The sequence below is a fragment of the Pimephales promelas genome, chromosome 17 (genome assembly GCF_988280905.1).
Source record: "Pimephales promelas chromosome 17, fPimPro1.hap1.1, whole genome shotgun sequence".
Classification (NCBI taxonomy): domain Eukaryota; kingdom Metazoa; phylum Chordata; class Actinopteri; order Cypriniformes; family Leuciscidae; genus Pimephales; species Pimephales promelas.
Window position 1 is genome coordinate 20,347,085 of NC_142785.1, and position 12,668 is coordinate 20,359,752.

Genomic DNA, 12,668 nt, shown 5'->3' on the forward strand with positions numbered 1-12,668 from the left:
AAGCATGGATTTTTGATTCTGATCAAAAGGCCAGTGACAAGAAAAATATACAAGGTATAGATATATAATAGCTTTTAAAGAGTTTGGGGTTGAATAAATTCATTCTGATCAATTTAATGCACATATATTTTACAGTGTTTTTTTTTTTTTTTTTCTGTTTTTATCTAATGAATGCAGCTTTGGTGAAAATGTAAGCATTTTAAAACTTTTTTTTTTTTTTTTTTTTTTAAATCTTCTCGACCCCAGACTTGGATTAAAAAAGAAAGTGAATATTCAGAGATGTTATGATTACTGTACAGTATGTATTATTTTGTTATACATTGCTCAAAAGGTGGTACCTCAAATAGGGCCTAAATATTTTCAGTCACAGGTGGTTGGCTTTCAAGAAAAGGTTGGAAACCACTGGTTTAGTCTGTCAGTTTGTTTGGACCCAGCAAGGTAAAGGGCTTAGGGAGTGGTTTTGAGTTGGGCTCATCATCTCAGTAACAAAATGGCCATCCTCGCTCGCACACATTTCTACCACCCATCCCATCCACACTGTTAATAAGTGCTCTGGGTTTGAATTTGATCATTGAACCTTCAGACCCTTTTGTTGCAGTGTACTTTTTAACTTTTTTCTAATATTCACAGTCCACTGTCCAATGAGTCAAATGTGTGTGGTTTATTCCTACATGGCAGGTTTGGTTCTCGTATTGCTTTTCAGTACCTGGTTGAATCAAGCGTGACTGACTTGATATTATGTTTGTGATACTGTGGTGAGAAAATTGTTGAGCTATGAGTCACCAAACTTGACAAGAATGTAAATGCAGATAATTCGGCCTGTATTAGCTCAATATGTCAAATGGAGAGCGTGATGACTTGATTAGTCATGCAAAACACCAGAGCCACATTTTCTGGGAATCATTTCACACACAATTTGAGTTCCCATTTCTCACCAGTTTTCTCTCTATTTTTGCCCCTATTCTCTCATTCTAACTTTTTATTCTTTTATGTTCCTCCTCAGACTTTACTAGTCTAGTGGTTTATTTACTCTTGGCTTTTTCCTCCTCTGCAATTCCTTGGCACTTAATGTCTGCTGACATTGACAAACCCAGACATACATAAAAGAGTTGTATAGAGAGAAAATTAGGCTCTCCATCTCCACCTCATCCCCTGAATATGCAGAGTATTTGCAAAAGCATAACCTTCTAAAAATAAAAGTACAAAACTACAGTTTCCTTTTGTTAGTGATCAAGTCTGGGATGTAGATGCTTTTTGAGTTCATCTAATTTATCATCATCATTTATTTATTTGTTTGTTAGGTTCCCCTTTGGATATTTCTTGCAAATGTTTAAAAAGTTAAAGTTCATAGCTTTAAAGGGGTCATGAACTGAGAAATCAAATTTTTCTTGAGCTTTTGACATATAAGAGGTCATCATACTAAAAGAATATCCTGTAAGTTTCAGAAATGGAAACTTCCTTGTTAGTCCAAAAAAAGCAAATGATGGGTTGGTGAAAGACAGCCTCTGCAGAAAAAAATCAATGCCTAATTCATCATTGCTACTTTTACCCTGCCCACTCATGTGTTGTGAGATGATGAGGAGAGAAGAGTGATGCAGGATCTCTGGAATATAACATTGCCTTTCAAAGGCTCCTAATGCTAAAAAAGTGGTTATTTATTTTCAACAATGTGAGTGTCTCAGTTGAGCATTATTTATATGTATTCAGTATATTTTACGGTTGATTCTTTGGTAAATCAGTGGCAATTTCGGGGCGGGCTCTCCAAACAGACTTTTACGATATGGACTCGACAATAATGCGACCACATGTAAGTAAATTTTCATTTTAATGCCTGATCTGTGACCATCTCTCCTCATGTCGCCTATTGTCCTTTGTCAGTGTCAGTAAATCAAACCAGTGACTAAACACTCAACCTCAAGTTTCTCTTAGTATGATGAAGATAATCTTTTATTTAAACTGTGATTTAAGTTTTATATATATGAAAGGGATCAAAGAACACTCCCTTTAAAATCGCTGAAGCTGTCAAACTGCTCAAGTTTATCAGTGGCTTTCGCCAAAACTCCTGTTATAACAAAATCCCTTTTATCTATATTCTTTGGTTCTAATCAACAAATCTATTTACATTGTGTTTCCATTGTTAGTAATGATAAAAGTATTCATTAGAGTGCAGAAATCGTGTCGCAATGACGATATCACTGCATTCATGTGCTCAACATGTCTATGGTCGGCTACATTGTTGCTCATCACTACAACAATCTAAATATAATGCCATAGATTTAAGTATAATCAAATGTTTCCCAATTAGTTAACCTTGAAAGCTGTAATAATAAAAACATGCTAAAGGTTTTTGGGAGTTCCGCTTGTAATACTAGCTAATAGCTATTTTATGTGTCTGCCAATTACAGCAGTGGGCGTTTACTCTGAAGTCTCACAGCAGACACGACCCTTAAAGGGAGCATTCAAATCAGAAAGCTAAAATCAGGGTTGGAAAAATGCCTATTATTTGTAAATCACATTATAAGTGCACCCTAGGAAACATTATAAAACAATGCAGTTCATGACCCCTTTTAACAGAAATTCTCTTCTGTCTCTATATTTACTGCACAGCTAAAAAAAAAATTCAACCACTTTTTTTTCCTTTTCATGAACCATATCTGAAACATAATTTTTGGCTGCATTTTGTTACAGCTATTTCTCTAATTTAGTGTTGAAAATGCAGTCCTCTTAGATGAGGTTAAAAACAGTTCACATGACTCAACAATTACAGTGCAGAGCATGGTTTCACTTAAACAGGGTTCCAGAGGAGCCCAGCAAGAGTGGATGTTACCACATGTAAAACTGAAGTGTGAGTATAGATTGCACCCGTCAAGCTTGGGTCAGGAGAAGCAGATTTTAGCAGCTAGTGGAGTGTGGGATGCAACTCAGAAAAGGATGTGTAGAGAATTGGGTTGCTTAAAAGTCTGTTTTTAACATCATTGTAGCTCTCAGCTAATGGAATTTGAGCTTTTAATTGGGTGAATGGGTGGAAAATAAGAGGTAGACACGGAGAGTGACTCTGTAATAAACAGATGTCTTTTAAAAGCATTATGAGATTTTCTTTTCTCACTTCACTGGTAGTGCACTAACTGCAAAAGGTTTTGGATGAGAGTCTTTTGCCTCCCCCTGCTTAGAGCATTGATTCTGCTGACCTAAAGAGCCAGTCATCACAAACTAAGCTACCGTAGTTTATCAGCAAACCTCTCTCACCCAGCATGTAATAAAACGCTATGTAGTGTGAAATTAACTGGGTGTTAGGATGCCCATTGCTAGAATTTTTGACGATAATATGAAGAAACCGCCTTTATGTATCAAAATGTTGAAAATGGTTTGAGGATTATAAATAACCTTATTTTGATTAAAACCCCACTTTTAAGATTGTTTCAAGATGGTTATTTGTTTTTATATGATGTATGTTCTATGTTTCATATCACGGTTGTGTTTTGCTACTTGATTTGCTTTTTTTACAGCGAGCGAAACGATTTTTCACATGATTCTACTTATTTAGACCACTGAAAACATCCACTTTGACACACTTTTAGTGTATTTTTATTCCAAATACTGTCAAGGTTACTTTTAACCACATTCTAATAAGCACAAACCATATTGAGATGCTTCAACTGGTTCTGTGGCTTAAGGGTTGTTTTGGTTGGATCAGACTCTCTCTTTCACTTACTGTTCTTCCATGCCCATGAAACAGTTCTATTTTTTTATTTTTTTTTATTTTGCTCAGTCAGTGAATATTTGACTCGTTATGTTCTAAGTAACCATCCCTTTTCTCTTCTTCTGAAGAATCCGAGTTAGGGAGAGACTGGCCCGTGACGAGCCGTTTCACAGGGGTCAGACAACAGAGGTACCTGCGTACAACCAGTTTCCTCAGGCATGCCCTCAATATCACCCACACACTCGGACCCTCCATGATGCTTCAGCCAAGCATCGGCTGACCCACACTGGCAAAGAGGAACGCCATGACCTGGGGTGCCAGAGCTACTTTTCTATGGGTAGTGAACCTGGTTCCAGGCATAAACTAGAGATTCAGGAAGTACTTGAAGAAGTGGAGGGAAAACAGAATGTGAGGACAGAGGGGCTACTGCGAAGCAGGAAGGCCGTTTTACCCTCTGAGATTCGAAATAAAGAACGGAGCACAGAAAACTCGTTCCATGGAGGTGCTGATAACATGGAGGTAAATCCAGGCATCAGTGGGCACAGGAGCAAGGGTGTTCTAGATGACCCCAGAGGGTGGCGTGGAGGTCGGTCAAGGCAGGAAGTTTACACAGAGCACGTGTCCCGTCTTCAGGCTGAAGAGTCTATGCAAGCAAGAGCTCGAGAGGCCCATAAGTGGGCTGACGCTAGCTCCTATGCCCCAGTTCAGACCTCCAGAGGGAGATGTATGCCAAATTCATCCAAACCCCTGGATGTTAGAAATGTCCAAAAGACAGCTTTTCAAGAGAACCCCATCCAGGACCCAATCAGAGAGGCTGTGGCCAATGGCGATCACCTATCCCATGATGCCAGGGTTTCAGTGGCCAAACTTCGCCACACCTACCTGGAAAGTGTTGCGAGTCCCCGGAAAGCCGAACTGTAGGTGGTGGTACATTTATTATGATGTATCGACTTACTAACCTGTCTAACATAGACGATTAACAATCAAAATCTCATAATGTAAGTGCTCTGAGAATTAAATGAAGGAAAATACCATAATACCATCACTCATTCAGAGTTTAACCAGCAGATTTGAATGCTCTATTCCTTTAGCTATCATACTGCTCGGCTTAACTGGTGTGCACTGTCAATAAAAATTAACCATCTCTTCCTGTCTTTTGTCTCACCTTTGCTTGGCATCCTTGTCTTTGTAGAGACAATGTTGGATGTTTATGCTAAATGTGCTGACAGAATAATTCTTAACCACTTTTGATGTTTGTTTTCAGTTGTTCATTTAACCCACTATGAGGATGCTCAGATGAATAGTTCATCAAGCTTTGGTGTTTTGCTCTGTTATGCCTATGCACCTGCCATTCTTCAATGCTGCCTCATTCAGTAATGCTTTTTGACATGATAGGGCAGAAGAGCTGCCTGTGGTTACAGAGGCACCCTGGAGAAGTGAGAGGGTCAAAGATCGGTTATCTCGTCGCCCTTTGCAGTATATTTGTCCTACTGAGAATAGAAAGACATCTGAGAGGTTTAGAACTCAGCCAATCACGTCAACTGAGCGTGAACAGTTGGACCGGTAGGCATCATGAGTAGATTTATGCACGTTGTTGTGGATTTAGCCTGGAGTGCACATTAAAATTACACTTGATGTAGTCTAATAAATTGATTTTGGTAATAACCCAAAAAAAGGTTGGCCTGTGCCATGTCTAGTACTTTTTTTTTCTAATGTCATTGTATTTACAAATTCACAGTTTAAAGTTAGCTTTTGGCTTACTATCTCTAATGCTATATAATATACAAGCTGTATAATGTTTTTGTGTAAGGGATTCTAATCCAAATGTTTGGTCAGTGGTTTTTATGAAAGGTTCTTTGTATTTTTTTCCTCCTCTTTTGTTTCTGTGGCATGTGGCGAAATCTATAATTCTGTCTAACGCTGTGGATTAAGTGGTTCTGTGTGTGTTTTCTGCACCTTTGCACTAGCTGCTGTGTTTTCCTGATTCCGCTTTTCTTAAATATGCTGCTGCATTTGCTGCAATTTTTTTCCAAATCAACTGATTGATTTAATAACTTTCCTATCCTTACCGATCTGTTTACTTTGCTTTTTGTTCTCTTTAGCTCTTGTCCAAGCCCTGAACCACTAAGCCCTGAGGGTAAGTCTTTTTGCTTGCATACACTACAAAATGATTTTTTCAGCATGTTTTCCTATTATGCCTTTTTAAACGGATAGCCAATCTAGCAAGCTTTAGCTGCTGTCTTAGATTTATTATGTGATGGTAAAGGATGATGCAAAAACATTACATAACTTTTGCATTTGTTTCATATCTGTACACAACTGTAGTATAAACATACAGGTTAATATTACATTCAATAAGTTCTTGTTAATCTGTGTTTGAACTGAGTGGGAAACATTTTCACTTATGGAGGCATGGCACTGTGACTTTAAAGATAACTCTGCAAAACTGCTTCTGTTTAGTGAATCCATGAATACTCTAGAGAGCAACAGACCTACTTTTGGGTCCTCTGGATCTGTTAAAACTACTGCTTTGCTTTTCTAGCCATACTGTATCTTTATGCAATTTTAACACTCTAGTGTTCATCAACAAATATCTATATCGTTCAAAAGTTTGGGGTCCATAAGATTTTATTTTAAATGTTTATTGCAAGTCTGTTCTGCTCACCAAGGCTGCATTTATTTGATAAAAATAAGAAGTAAAAACCCAATATTGTGAAATGTAACAGTTTTCTATTTTAATATATTTAAAAATGTGTGTGTGTTTTGTTTTTTTTTTCTTTTTTCTTTTGTTTTCCCTGTAATGGCAAAGCTTAATTTTTAGCATCATTACTCCAATCTTCAGGGTCACATGATCCTTCAGAAATAATTCTAATATGCTGATTTAGTGCTCAAACACTGTAGAAAACTTTTTTGGACTTTTTGAAATGGACAGCATTTATTTGAAATTGCAATCTTTTGTAGCATACTAAATATTTTTACTTGCTTCTATCAATCTATATTTAATGCTTCCTTGTTGAATAAAAGTATTAATTTCTTTAAAAAAAATCATACTGACCCCAGACCTTTGAACAGTTGTGTTACTCAAGGTGCTGCCTCAAGTAATATGTAAAAAAAAAAAAATCATTCCAGGAGCACATTACTGTTTTCCTTGATATTTTTATATAAACAGTTAAGTGTACTATTAGTAGTGTATATTAACTGACTCAGCAAGTGGAACTCTGGCTAAAAGTAAAATTCAAAAATGATAAATCCAAAAATTCATGAATTTATAAGACCCCTTTTAGTGTTGCAGTAGTCATGCTACACTTTGTTAGAAAATATATCAATGTAATACATTGCATTTGGTAGATGAATAGCATTTATTTTGCACTGTTGTGCCTTTTAAGGTTAACCTCTGAAATCAGAGCAGAGGGGAAGCAGAACATTGCTTGCGTAACATTTCTACCATGTGTTTAGTATTGTGTTGTCCTCTGAAAGTCATGGGGTTTCATAAAATGGTTCTCATGAAAAAGCTTGACTCATCTCTACTTTCTGTTTTTTCCAGTGGATGAAGAGAAGCTAGATGACAGAGCAAAGCTGAGTGTTGCTGCCAAACGCTCTCTCTTCAGGGTATGTGGTGCTTAAGTATGTCTGTACTTCTGTTCCAAAACCTGAAAAGTGCTCCTGCTATTTTCTTGTGGGGATTTATTTGAAACACTCTTCATTCTTCATTACATATATACAGTGTGTATATATATATATATATATATATATATATATATATATATATATATATATATATATGTATATGTATATTAGGTAAAACAGTTAAAATATTGCATTTATATATTTATATTAAAGTTTGTTATTGTGTAAAACTATTTCTTAGGAGCTGGAGAAGATTTCAGATGGCTCAGTTCTGAAGGCATGGAGCCGTAATCCTGCCGTTGAACGGAGGTTGAGGAGAGGTCAGGATCGCTCCCGCACTCAGCCGGTCACCTCAGAGGAAGTGGTCATTGCTGCTACGTAAGTTCATACTGTATGTGACCCATTAGATCTTTAAAGTGGAACAATTTTTAAGTTAGAGGAGGAAAACTCAAATGTTTCCCTTTGTTAGGTTCCACATCTACAGTCAACATGAAAATTTCTCAAGATATACAGTAAATTACTATTCATGTCTAAGAGTTTTAATGTTTTAAAAGAAGTCTCGGTAACACTTTAGAATACGGTTCCTTCGTTAATGAATAACTACACAAGAACTAATGAGTAACACAATATTAACAATCTAGTAACTATTATTAACTAACAAGAAACTCTGATTAACGAACTAGTAAGTAATAGCGCACAGACGAAAGTGGTAGTTCCCTATTAAGTAATCAATAACTACTATTTTTTTAATTCTTCCCAGAGAACTACTGAAAAAGTTTATTAACAATCTAGTAACTACTATTAACTAAAATAAACTCTTATTAACGAATTAGTAAGTAATAGTTCACAGATGAAAGTGTTACTAGATACTTCTGTGGGAATTACTAATTATTTGGATTCGTATTATAAAGTGAAGATTATTGGAACTAACTAGTAATTACTCAAGTGTTACTACATGATCTAGTCATAATTTGTGCAAACTTTGAGATTTTTTGGTGAACTTTAGTAACTTTTAGAAAATGTCTTTAGTAACACTTGAGTAATTACTAGTTAGTTCCCATGATCTTCACTTTATAATACGGATCCAAATAATTAGTAATTAATAGTTCACAGATGAAAGTGTTACTAGATACTTCTGTGGGAATTACTAATTATTTGGATCCGTATTATAAAGTGAAGATTATTGGAACTAACTAGTAATTACTCAAGTGTTACTACATGATCTAGTCATGATTTGTGCAAACTTTGAGATTTTTTGGTGAACTTTAGTAACTTTTAGAAAATGTCTTTAGTAATACTTTAGTAATTACTAGTTAGTTCCAATGATCTTCACTTTATAATACGAATCCAAATAATTAGTAATTCCCACAGAAGTATCTAGTAACACTTTCATCTGTGAGCTATTACTTACTAATTCGTTAATAAGAGTTTATTTTAGTTAATAGTAGTTACTAGATTGTTAATAAACTTTTTCAGTAGTTCTCTGGGAAGTATTAAAAAAATAGTAGTTATTGATTACTTAATAGTGAACTACCACTTTCGTCTGTGCGCTATTACTTACTAGTTCGTTAATCAGAGTTTCTTGTTAGTTAATAATAGTTACTAGATTGTTAATATTGTGTTACTCATTAGTTCTTGTGTAGTTATTCATTAACGAAGGAACCGTATTCTAAAGTGTTACCGAAGTCTCTTATGTTCACCAAGGGTGCATTTATTTAATCAAAAATACAGTAAAAAAAATTCCCAGTCAGAGAATATCTTTTCTGGGCACAGACCTAGACTCGCTGTCTATGACATCACGACTGTCACCAGAGCGCAGACTGAACATTCAGCGCATCACAAAATCCTTCCGCTATGGCACTATAGTCCCGCTCAAAAGATTTCATAAAATGCTGGGTCTCATGGCCTCAGCATCATCAGTACTCCAGTTGGGTTTGTTCACATGCGCTCTCTGCAGTTATGGTTAAAAGCGGGCATGGGCCTCCGGTCTGTTTCGCCTCAAGATCAATCAGAAAGACTCAGGGGACTTCATGAAGTGACCCCCTATGATAAGCATTATACGTATCTAGATATGTATCTAGAAACAATTTAATATGGATGAACAGTACATTCTACTCAATGCAATTTTCCCTACAACTATCCCTTCCTTTTACTTCATGTGATGTGTATATTTCTGATCTGTTTTCTTCAGTTTCCTTCAGTTTTTTCCTTTGTCTCTGTTTGTTTCCCTCCTTCTCTGTGTGGTTTAAAGTGTCCCTGGCCACTTGTCACAGTCTGCGACTGTTCAAACCTCTGTAGCGCGTGTTCCTAGTCACTCTATACTCAACAGCTCTGTGACCAAAGTCAGGTACTCAGAACATGCATATAAACACTCACATGAGGGTGTGTTTCACAGGCATGGTCACACTTATGATTACTAATGTACTAATGATTGTCACTGAGAGCATCCCGAGAGAATCTCTGTAGATCCATGCACCATGAGAAAAGTGTAGTCTTTGCTGAATAAAAGTATTAATTTATATATAAAAAATCTTACTGTCCCCCAAATTTTGAAGGGTAGTTTATATATTTAAGTTTTAAAAATGTGCTTGTCAAGGGATTGTTGTTTATGTAGGAAGACAGATGTAATAAAGAAGCAGCACCCTCTTGTGGTACTGTCAAGCCAACACAGAACATTTGTCTAACAATAAGTCGTGCTTAAATTTACCATTAGAATTAAGAGTGAGAATTTGGCACACCCAATATTTCCTGACAACAAATAAACTGACCCTGACCTTCACTGACTTGTTGAACTACAGTACTGGTTAAGCATCTGGATAGTACTTTATATATTAGCCACGGATTTGTATACTTAAGGGAATTGTTAGTAAGCCTTTGTAATGTCATGAAATAATAAAAATCCATCAAAACTAGGTCTGAATGGCTTGTAAATTGCTGGGGGGGATTCAAGTCATGCCACTTGTTTATTTTTGCTTCACCAGACACATGTTGACCATTTAAAACAGCATGACACGTTTGTCTGCACATGCTACTATAATATTTATTCGAAGATAATTAAATGTGCATGAAAACAGTCCATATACCCACACAAATGAATACATGTCTAAGAAAAATTGCCAATTTTTCTTTGTGGTTACATTTTTATTCTGCTTTATTCAAATTGTTACATGAAACCCAATTGCTTGTAAAGTCTATACATGCATGTGTTTTTAATCTATAACATGTAACTTGATAACATGGTGTGGTTTCTTTATTATTATCTTTTATTGCACATTGTAAATAGTCATGCCGCCTAGCCCAGGTGATGTAATGAATTTCATATGAAACACACTGAGTGTTCCTGTTGTGGATGTGTCATACAGCTTGCAGGCATCGTCTCAGCAAACCTCCACGTTGAGGGAACAGGCCAGAGAGGTACGGCTGACTGAAGTGGCGGCAGAGACGGATCATGTTCGCCATGCATCCCCAGGGGAGGATGGCCAAGAGGAACCAGACCTTTCCACTCTCACTCTGGCAGAGAAGATGGCACTCTTCAATCGTCTAGCACAGCCTTCTAACCACGGCTCTCGGCCCAGAGGAGACACTCGTGCGCGCAGAAACAACACTCGGTACCAGACTCAGCCAATCACACTTGGAGAGGTTGAACAGGTACGTACCATGTCTCTCCCTTCATTGAATAATTAAGCCATGCTTATTCATTTTACAAATGAGAATTGACTCAGTTTAGTACTTTACTACTCATGTCATTTAAATCATGAATCACGACTGGTCATGAAATTAAGTACATATGGTATTTAGGCACATATGGTGTTTGGGTGTGGACATGCTTTTGGCCATATAGTGTATGTCTATTAAATACTGGAGGTATAGAGAAAAGTCAAAAAATAAATAAACAAGCAAACAAACAATTAAGCTACAAAGCCAGTCAGACAGAAACCGACATAGCCCAACAAATGTATCCTGTAAGAGAAAGGATGTTCAGTAGGACTGAGAAGTCATAGGCTGCATCTACAGTTTTTTTTTTAATCCTTCATGACAATTATGTTGTATGAATGTAACGCATTCACAAATCCTCTCCTGGCCTAATGGGATAGTAAAGTGTACACTGGATGTCCTTCAGAATCTTTGGCAATCAAGTCTGAATAGCTTTCACCTAAAAAAGTCCAGTCTTATTATAGACGCACTATTTAAAATTTTACTATAAAAAGTAAAAAAATCTGTGAGGGATAAAAGGACAGCCTAACCCTCCCGCTTAACCATTGAAAAATGTCTTTCCACAAACTTTTGATAGCTGATGTTTTTTTTTATTTTGTCGATTGAACAATTAGCAGCCAGGTACACAATGGGAATGGTTCTCACACACACAGACACACACATGATCGAGCTTTGAACATTTAAAGGGGTTTATTTCTGATGCAGGATGGTTCTGGTTCTGAGATGTTTGACGAGGAATCGGAGTTCTCAGAGGATCTGAGTGATCTGGAACATGTGAGGATGCCTGAGTCCTCTAGAATCTTATGATGCTTTATAGAACCCAAGGTTTTACACTGCCTGCTGTAAAACCATTGTCCTGTGTTTTAGAAGCAGTTGTTTTATTGCTTCAGCATATATGTCCCTATGTGCCATGGCAGTACAGTACAGTGCTTAAATGAATGTCCTACATTCCCAAAGAAGTCTTTTAATGGCCTGTTCACACCAAGAATAATAACTATAACAATAACTACACCAAAACATAACTCTGTGCTTGAGATATGTCTTTAAAGCAGAATGGATTCTGCTTGGCTGTCAATAGTCTATCATTCATCAGCTGGGAATTTTTTTTTTTTTTTAAAGCGATTCCAATATAATTTCTCTGTTATCATTATACTTGTGATGTGGACTTTTCTTTTAAATATAATTATTTTTAAAATGGTATCTTATTGTTAGTGTTACAGTTATCAACCTTGGTGTGCTGCTGTATGAATGTAGTTCCAGATTGCTGGTAGCTTGAGTACAGGCTTCATTCTTTGTTCTTTTGAAATAACAGTCATAATGTTTTGTTTTGATAAGCACCCAATGATAATTTGGATGATGCTGTTTTATTTATTCATATATAAGGGGAAAACGCGCAAAGGCTGTCACTGGGGCGGTACCCTTTCAAAAGGTACTAATATGTACCATTTTCTGCTCAAGTGACAGTGTATGTGTGAATGTGTATATACACTCACCTATATACCGTGTCCTGGATGTGCATCCCACAAATCTCCATCAACTGCAAGATGCTACTGTATCCTATCAAAATGGGCCAACATTTCTAAAGAATGCTTTCAGCACCTTGTTGAATCAATGCCACTTAGAATTA

At 36.6% G+C, this 12,668-nt stretch overlaps 1 protein-coding gene across 13 annotated transcripts in view; it reads left to right on the plus strand.

Moving 5' to 3' along the window:
• Window positions 1-12,668, plus strand: part of svila (supervillin a) — a 50,895-nt gene that overhangs the window by 10,493 nt on the left and 27,734 nt on the right. For 10 of the 13 annotated variants that reach the window (XM_039661446.2, XM_089122101.1, XM_089122100.1 and 7 more), the window contains 5 exons: window positions 3,829-4,617; window positions 5,803-5,837; window positions 7,245-7,309; window positions 7,569-7,705; window positions 10,690-10,975. In XM_039661446.2, the coding sequence (XP_039517380.2) occupies window positions 3,829-4,617; window positions 5,803-5,837; window positions 7,245-7,309; window positions 7,569-7,705; window positions 10,690-10,975 (1,312 nt within the window). Of the gene's footprint in view, window positions 1-3,828; window positions 4,618-5,095; window positions 5,264-5,802; window positions 5,838-7,244; window positions 7,310-7,568; window positions 7,706-10,689; window positions 10,976-12,668 lie in introns of all 13 variants that reach the window. The other 3 variants (XM_089122103.1, XM_039661452.2, XM_089122104.1) reach the window with 2 other exon arrangements.